Source organism: Musa acuminata, chromosome BXJ2-6 (genome assembly GCF_036884655.1).
Source record: "Musa acuminata AAA Group cultivar baxijiao chromosome BXJ2-6, Cavendish_Baxijiao_AAA, whole genome shotgun sequence".
In the NCBI taxonomy this organism is placed as follows: domain Eukaryota; kingdom Viridiplantae; phylum Streptophyta; class Magnoliopsida; order Zingiberales; family Musaceae; genus Musa; species Musa acuminata.
In genome coordinates, this window is record NC_088343.1 from 14,862,850 (window position 1) to 14,871,068 (window position 8,219).

An 8,219-nucleotide genomic window follows, 5' to 3' on the forward strand; every position below is an offset into this window, starting at 1 on the left:
TCTTGCCGTCTAAAACATGCCCTGTTACTTGTCCCTCTCTTGTCTCTGCTCTCTTGTTTCCGAGCAGCTCAGATTACTCCTGCCAAACCTCCTCATCTTAATCCACGAATGAAGTATCAGATTATGTCCATCCAAATTGGTCCAGGACACAAGTCGTCACCTGCTTCGGAGATGACAGAAGGAAAAGGAAGTGATTGACAACCCATAGTTTTCTGGAGGCTTCTTCCTTGTTGCTTTCACCTCTGTGAACATGATTGAACTGCTCTACCAGTCGAAGCTGAAACCCTAGTCAATGTTTGACTTTTCGTAGTCTGAACTGAGTAGGGAATCGGAACACAAGTGATCATCCCAGGCGGCAATCATCTTTCAGATCAGTAGCGGTGAACAGAGGCGTGGGAACATTGATTGGTAGAACTCCTCTGGATAAAGACTTGGTGTGCCAAGAGACGATTCACATGGCAGTATTGTGACTGCACATCTCCACAGAATGTGAAAGCATAAATAAGTTGCTTGCGGTATGACACACCACATACATCCACCTCAGGATCTAATGAGGTGCTGATTTCAAACTTGCTGAGCACTAAAGAAACAAACAGCATATGAATCAATTAGATTGTGCAATTTACTACCATTCCACAGTTGAGGAGCATCTGTTCCTGTTCAGTCAGTCATCTTTGCTGCTGCACAACCGAGTAGTAGACTCTCCCACAGCTCACGGTTGCATTGTAATTTTTACATATGAAACCTGCTCCTCTAGTGAGCATCTTCTCTGGTTCACCTTTGAGAAGAGCCATTGAGAAGAGCCAAGAAAGGTTCTACCTTTATGGCTCTGTGCTGAGATAAGAGTAGCAAGGAGCTACCTTCTGCTCGACTTTGGCCTTTGCTCTAGTATTTGATCAAGAAGAGAGAAGAAAGGAGACTCCTTTGCGGTTTGGGAACCATGTCCGGTGGGGTGGCGGTGGAGGCGGAGGATTGCGGCTCCGGTTTTTTCTTAGGGCTGCCGGACGACGTGCTGGCGCTCATCTCTGCCGGGCTCCGCCACGGTGACCTCTGCGCTCTTGCCCTCTGCTGCCGCGGCCTCCACGCGGCCATAGCGGCCTCCGAGAGGGTCTGGCTCGCGCAGTGCCGTCGCCTCGGCCCGCCGCCCCACCTCCTTTCCAGGTGGCGAATGGGCGTTCGCTCCTACCGCGCCCTCTGCCGCTTCCTCGCCGCCGTCGCACCGCTTCTTGGCATATGGGTGCATCAGAACCCGGAGCTGGGCAACGTCGTCTGCGTCATCTGGGGTTTCCTCTCCATCGTCGGCGTCCGCGTCATTCCCCAGGAACTCGGGCCCCTGGGCCTCGACGCCGGACCGCTTCTCTGGGCGCCGGTTTTCGAGATCCTCGCCGATGCCAACGGCGCGCCCTCTCGCTTCTTCCTCCACGGCCGAGACTGCGGCTTCGACTGCCTCTACCCTGGCTTCGTCCGATCCATCGAGTCCTCTTGCAACGTGCTCTTTCTAGAGGCCGATGCCCGTCACATAGTCTCCACCTTTCCCTCGAAACAGCATTTGTTCCCCGCCCGGAGCTTCCCTGCCATTTCTGAATCCAAAGGTCCAAGTTTAGGAAGACAATATTGCCGGTCGTATGCCACCGTAATCTACCGTTCCTTGGCTGCTCCGCGGGCTTCTTCCCTTCCCTTCAGCCGATTGCCATTTAGAGATGGCCGCCGGCTTCTAGAATTGGTGGCGGCCAGAGTCCGCCTCAAGGTCCCCCGGGACCTGGCGTCTGCTCCTCTATTCGAACGATCCTCTTTTTGCGATGATGCCAGTCTCTTGGCAGATCGAAGGTTGGAGCTCATCGAAATGCTTAAGCTTAATGGAGGATGGATCAATCGGGATGTGGCTGAGTTGGCATTAGGCTTGATGGAGCACCAAAGTGCTGAAAACATCAACGCCATCGACGACCGGCCATGTCCTGCTGCTCACCAAGGGAGAGCCTTTTCCTCCATAACTGGGTACTTGAAACAATTCATGGGCAGGTCCAGCTTTCCCAGTGCATCCTGTTCGATTTCGAGAAATGGGAGTTCTTCGGGCAGCAGCAAGAACAAGCATGCGCAGCTCCACGAGTTCTTGAGGTCAGGCGATCTCATCGGACTGAGCTTACGAGCAACACACATGAGGCTAACTACGTACAGGGCATGGCCGAACATGCACGACAACAGGATCGCGCTGTATAAACTCCCATTACAGGGTCCAATGGCTGGCCGAGAGTATGCAGGCCTGTGGGGTGGCACCTTTGGCTGGCCTCCGGGACAGCCTTCCGAGGGCAAATCAGAGAAGGCCTTGTTCTTCTTGTTGCTTTCTTACGAGGAGGTCGAAGGTCATCTTCTGCTAATTGGCACCAAGATACTGGAAGGAACCCATTATGTCCTCCACCCCAATGGCTCGGCAATGTTCATCGCGAAGATGGATGAGATAGGATCAGAGCCATTCCCATGGGAGACTAGTGCTGAGTCTCTTCAGGTGGAAGTAAAAAATAGTTACTCCGGGGAGGGGATTGTGAGTGGTTATGGGTTCCAGTACCCAGGATTGAAGCCTGGCTCCTTGTTCGTGCTCCAGAATGGACTACTTGCATTTGTGTGGAAGGAGTCGAAGTCTGTCCTGACCTTGCAGAGAGTAGACTTGCAAGAGCTTCTAAAGAAAGGAGAAAGAGTGCCCGTGTTGCCGCCAATTGCAAACTTTGCCTATCTTACAAAGTCTTACTCTAACGTCTTCGCAGGCTTCCCTACTAATTCAGGTCATTCATCTTCTCCAAACTATGATTACCCCTGCTTACGTTGCCATTTCAGTCTATTTGATTGGAATTACAGAATGATTATCTTGAATTGACAGATTAGCATTTCGATAATCTCGAGTTTCCTGTTAAGCTAATTTCAGTTGTATGCATCTGTTAAAGAGTATGTTAGTGTAGGTTATTATCCTTTTTTACTATGTTTTCATTCTTTCTGTAAGCTTCTTCATGATTATAAATTGTGGAAACTTCAACCAAGTTTCCATATGACTTCATTTGCTGTCTAATATATGTAGTTTCTGATTCATTTACAACTGACCTGTTTATCTATCTGACCACAGAAAATGGCATGCTACTTACTGAAGCACTTGCCTTCTCTGAAACTTTATGACTTGAAAAAAAAAAAAAAAAAAAAACACGGGGAGACCACTTATCAATGAACTTTCATGAAATCATCGAGTGATGGACCAACTAAGATTCGGATGCTTATTTGTGAAGTTCTCTGTGGAGAAAGGCTTCTTAGGAGTTTAGATGAAGGGGTTCATGGCAGATGATAGGACTCAGTTTCAGAATTATGAGGTGAATGGAAGAGTGATCTGCTGCCATGCGGTAAGAATAGCTTGATGTTATTTGTGAAAGGATAATAAGTCATGTACTTCCAAGGATGTAGTAATTAAACAAGTAGAAGTTGGGAACGGTGACAAGGAAAATGAAATCATGATCGAGGCATAAAAAGAGGCCTAACATAAATCTTAAATGGACTTGAGAAAACAAGTCAACTAGAAGAGAAGACGAGACAAATTAGTCAAGGTTTTCGGCAGAGGATGTTGTTTTCAGTATTCAGATGATAGTACTGGTAGCTGTTTAGAATTATGATGATGCCTTCAAGAGTCGAATTGGCGTATCGCAAGATCAGCTTGTTCTTGCCAAAAGGATAGCAAGTCATGCACTTCTAAACATGTAGTATGAGTTTGGGGAAAAAAAAAGGACTAAAAATACTGAATGAAACATAAGAAGAGGCCTTACATGAAATCTGTATATTGCCACCAAAAAACAAGTCTACTAAAGGAGACAATAGGAAGCAGTTAGAGTGCAATCTCAAAGCAAGATTTCATTTACAGGTATAGAGGATGAAATGATTGAAACATCCATATGAAAAAGAACAGCCCAGTGCAAAAAATACTCCATATAGAGTGGGGAGGGTCAATGTGTTGCAAACCATGCAAACAATGATGATGATTAGTTTATGGTTGAGCATTCTTTTAGAGCTTAGTTATTTTACCGTACAAGTTGTTATAGATAAGTAGATGTTATCTAATTGCCATCATCAGAAGTCACTGTGTGATACATCTAATGTCGTTTAACGTGACAAGTTTACTGTTTTTGAAATATAACAGCCTGTAGAACTGAAAAAAGGTTTTGTTTAACAAAAAAGTCAAAATAGATGTGCTATAGAAAGAGTTGCAAATTCCACGCTTGAAATGTCTCTACTTTGTAACGAGCTGCTAGGAGGAGCTGTTAACATAAATAGAAATGATAATGAAAGTAAAAGTTATATTCATCAATTTTAATATCCTTAACGCGGCCAAATGCAAGGATTTGGTAGCTGGTGGGGGACGCTTATGGTATATAACAAGTGGTGAACTTGGCATCTAATGCTTCTGGCATATATTTCATGTATAACAAGTGGTGAACTTGGCATCTAATGCTTCTGGCATATATTTCATGCACACGAGAAGCAAGGAATAGAAGGAACAAACACATTCTGCATACAATTCTATACTCCCTGGAAGATAAATGAAAAGTCTGATCACTGTCTTCATTATCTTTTTGTTGCTGCAGGTATCATACAATTTACATATTTTTTGAGAGGCAATGCCTCCAGCATACAAATTTATCTCGTTTCCTGCACGAACAAGAGGCCAAGTATCTACCATCTAGCATTAATAGTTATCTAGTTTTATCCAGTTTCCTGCTTGGATAAGGAATACGAATAGGCTTCTTTAGATGTGGCATCAGGTGCTCATTTAATCTCTGAAGTATACTCTTGGAAACCTCCATCTTATTTTCTGGTAGCAGTTTAGCTTTGCAACCATGAAAGATATGTTAACCAGTAGATCACATACAGGAAAATGGTTAATTGATCCAGTTTACCTTTTTGGCTCTTGATGTCAAGCAAGACATCAAAATGGTCAACCAATCAATGTTTGATAATGCAAATCCTAATTCTGCTTTTTTGTACAGGTTTCATTCCACATATCTGATAAATCCTCAAGAATCAAGTGGTTGGAAGCTGCCAAGTGAGCATCGACTATAGGAGTTTTGTGAAGCTCGTACGATTAGTGGGCATAACTCTAAAACCGTCGTTGCTCTTGCTCCTGATCGAGAAACGGAGCAGACGTACTAGTGGGTCTCTGAGGTCGATGCTAATTGTTCAATGTTGCAGATCGGAATTTGCCTTTGTTCAAGCTGGTTACTCGATTTAATTGTGTTGGTCCATCGAAGGCAAAGCACCAACTCTTGAAACATGACAGACTGCAGACCAAAGCTTCTTCCTGTTGGCACAACCAAAGAGAATGTCTCAGAAGCTTTTCCACAGATTAAGCAATCAATCTACAGTGTCAAAGGCCATCCTTTGTCTTCATGAGATTTCTCAAGTGTGAAACCTGTTTGATGGCTACTTAGTTTGTCCTCTCTTCACTACATCTGATAGAATCTACGAGGCATATTGATCCGGGCAAAGTGTTTTCAGTCAACGAAGCTTTTGATGAATACCGAATGAACTTATCTTCCGTTCTACAATATGGAAGAACATTGTAGAATTATCCCAAGAGCATATTTATTCTGAGTGAGAATTCATGAATAAAATTAGTGGTCAATTGTGTAATCTTTATGCTCATTTTTCATGATCTACTTTTCATTTATTTAGTTCATGAGATTGAGATTAAAATCGGAGTTTTTTCTTCATAATATACAAGACTTTTAAATGATGAAAGTACCATATCTGACAAGGTATAAGTATCTACCAATACTCCAAATACTAACACTTCAAATCAAAGAATGGTGGCTATGTAGTATGCCCATATCCACACTCACATCCCTATAACATCTATGACGCGTTGACTCAGCCCGGAATCGACTCGGTTTCATCGCTGCCGTGGCGACTCCAGCCGTCCGATTCGGTTGGTCCCGTGACTGACGGCCGGAGATCATCTTCCAGACGATTCCATTTCCACCGCAGCTCGCGGAGTCGCCACCGTGTCAACTCAGTTACATGTCCTGCGTGCGGCTCGTTTGTAGCTCAAAAGGGCTTCCCCAGGTACGTGAGGATGTCCTGGAACGGGTCCCTCGACTCGGAGGAGAACAGACCCGGTTCGATCTGGGAGAAGACCGAGCCGCCGCCGGCGGTAGCGGCGGACTCGAGGCCGAGGGCCCGGTCCCACTCGGTGGTGGGCCGCCACCGCGGCTGGCTCTGGACCTCCCTCTCGCACGTGAACTCCGGCCGCTCCGAGCAGCTCGAGTCGGCGTGCAGCTTCGGCATCGAGTCCGACGGGGCAAAGCTGTACACCATCTCCGCCGGCACGTGGGCGAGCGGCGATGGTGCGTAAGGGCCGAGCACCGGCTTCCGCTCCTCGGGGCTCGTGGCCGGGCCCGGCCAGACGCTCCTTGACACCACCGGCTTCCCATCCGTGTTCCCAAGCTTCTCCGAAGCGCTGCTTCCTTTCTTGTTGTAGATACGGCATAGAACCCAGTCATCCAGCTGCAGTCCGACACGTCCCACATGTTAGTACATCATGCTGCTTTCTTGTTTAGATTATCTATCACCCAAGAGGACACGATGGCTCCTCTCGTGCACTGTTCAAACGATGAGGATTCCTCACCGGCTCACCCCGATAGCAACCTGGCAAGTTGCATCGGGATGGTCACCCACACCAATAACGGAAGAGGATCCAGTGCGTCTCCCCCACCAAAACCAATAAAATTACGATACCCGTCAAAGACCTCGGCCCTTTGCATGTGTTCGATTAATATAATATGGTGGGTGCAGAACATACCCGGAGCGAGTTCTTCTTGCGGGCGGAGCGGTCGACGTCGGCGAGGCGGTACTCGTGCATGATCCAGTTGGTCTTGTCGCCCTTGGGGGCCTTCCCGGTGTAGAACACGAGGGCCTTCTTGATGGCCACCGGCTTCGGCGATCCGACCGGCTTATCCGCACCGGTCGCCTTCCAGTACCCCGACCCGGCCGCCCGGTTCGGCCTCGACCCGTTGGGGTACTTCCGGTCCCTCGGCGAGAAGAAATACCACTCCTTCTCCCCGTACAGCGCCATCCCTGTCACAGGCAGCAGATCCAGATCACGCGGCCATCACGCGCGCGCACGAGGCCGTAAGCCAAATCGAAACCAACCTGGGAGGTGCCAGGGGTCGAACTTGTAGAGGTCGAGCTCGGCGATGATGGGGACGGCGACGGGGAGGCCGGCGCACCTACGGCAGAGGTAGTGCATCACGAGCTCGTCGTCCGTGGGGTGGAACCGGAACCCGGGTGGCAGCTGCAGATCTCCGCCGTTCATCGTTCGATCCCTTCGATCCACGCCCGTCGGATCTCCCGCGTGATATATTAAGGCAGGGAAGGGGAGAGAAGCTTTAAAACTTGGAAAGCCACGAGCAGAGCCACATAAATAGACGCGAAAGGGGGGCGGGTGGGTCGAAGAAACCGACAACGCGGTGGCAAACCGGTCGAGTGCGGGGCCCAGGCAGTGGGCAGCTTCGAGAAGGACCACCAGCCTCCGTGTCACGCATCCAGCGGCGGTGGGGGGCTTACCTAGCGAGGGTTGCGGCGGGATTCTGTCATGGCTTACGTCACCTGTTTCGTCGCTTCCCTGCCCGCGGGTCCCGCTAGGGCTGACTGGGGGTTTGGCCGTCGCTAGCGCGACACGTAACTGGTACGGATTCGCGCTCTTTTTTGACGTGGGTGGATAAGGATGCTGGACGCGCGTGAAAGAGATTAGGTACCCGAGCACACGATTCATTCCAAGCACTATAATAATAGTATATAATAATAATAATAATAGAGGAGGGAAAGAGACAAAAGGTGTGAAGCGTGTTGGGCACGTGAGATTGGAGGAATTCACTTCAGTTGCTGACTTTTTGGCGCCCACCTTTGACCGGTCCCAAGTGTCATCACGATCTGTTCGTGATTCGTGCAGTAAAGAAACTTGCGGCCGTTATTCCAAAACCATGTGCTCAGATTGGATGATGACGTGAATAAAAATGTAACTTAGAGAAGGAATTTTACCTGCAACATATACGTATACGGTCAAAGTGTACCGTACGAGAACGATCCCATCATCCTATATATAGTATACCTATTTAATTCGAGTGGGGGCCCACTAAACTGGAGGATACGTATGGATAATCTTTACGCGTGGATCCCATATCATCCATCACATA

At 48.0% G+C, this 8,219-nt stretch overlaps 2 protein-coding genes across 3 annotated transcripts; one reads left to right on the top strand and one right to left on the bottom strand.

The window, feature by feature from the left end:
• The first annotated feature begins 417 nt into the window (after nucleotides 1-417).
• Nucleotides 418-5,664, top strand: LOC135615061 (F-box protein At5g39450-like). 2 transcript variants are annotated; one of them, XR_010487833.1, is made up of 3 exons: nucleotides 418-2,777; nucleotides 4,614-4,790; nucleotides 5,016-5,664. XR_010487833.1 is itself a non-coding variant. In XM_065113066.1 (2 exons), exons 1-2 carry the CDS (start codon nucleotides 941-943, stop codon nucleotides 5,033-5,035), a joined length of 1,857 nt encoding a protein of 618 aa, XP_064969138.1. In that variant the 5' UTR covers nucleotides 425-940; the 3' UTR covers nucleotides 5,036-5,664. The 2 variants fall into 2 exon arrangements, 1 of the variants encoding a protein (XP_064969138.1); XM_065113066.1 differs by lacking the exon at nucleotides 4,614-4,790 and having other exon boundaries at nucleotides 425-2,777.
• A 45-nt stretch (nucleotides 5,665-5,709) lies between these two features.
• On the bottom strand, nucleotides 5,710-7,813 carry LOC103988152 (NAC domain-containing protein 48). The gene is made up of 3 exons (XM_009406694.3): nucleotides 7,177-7,813; nucleotides 6,827-7,101; nucleotides 5,710-6,531 (listed from the first exon to the last, which is right to left on the bottom strand). The coding sequence occupies exons 1-3, from the start codon at nucleotides 7,796-7,798 to the stop codon at nucleotides 6,073-6,075; spliced, it is 1,356 nt and encodes a 451-aa protein (XP_009404969.3). The 5' UTR covers nucleotides 7,799-7,813; the 3' UTR covers nucleotides 5,710-6,072.
• Nucleotides 7,814-8,219: the final 406 nt, after the last annotated feature.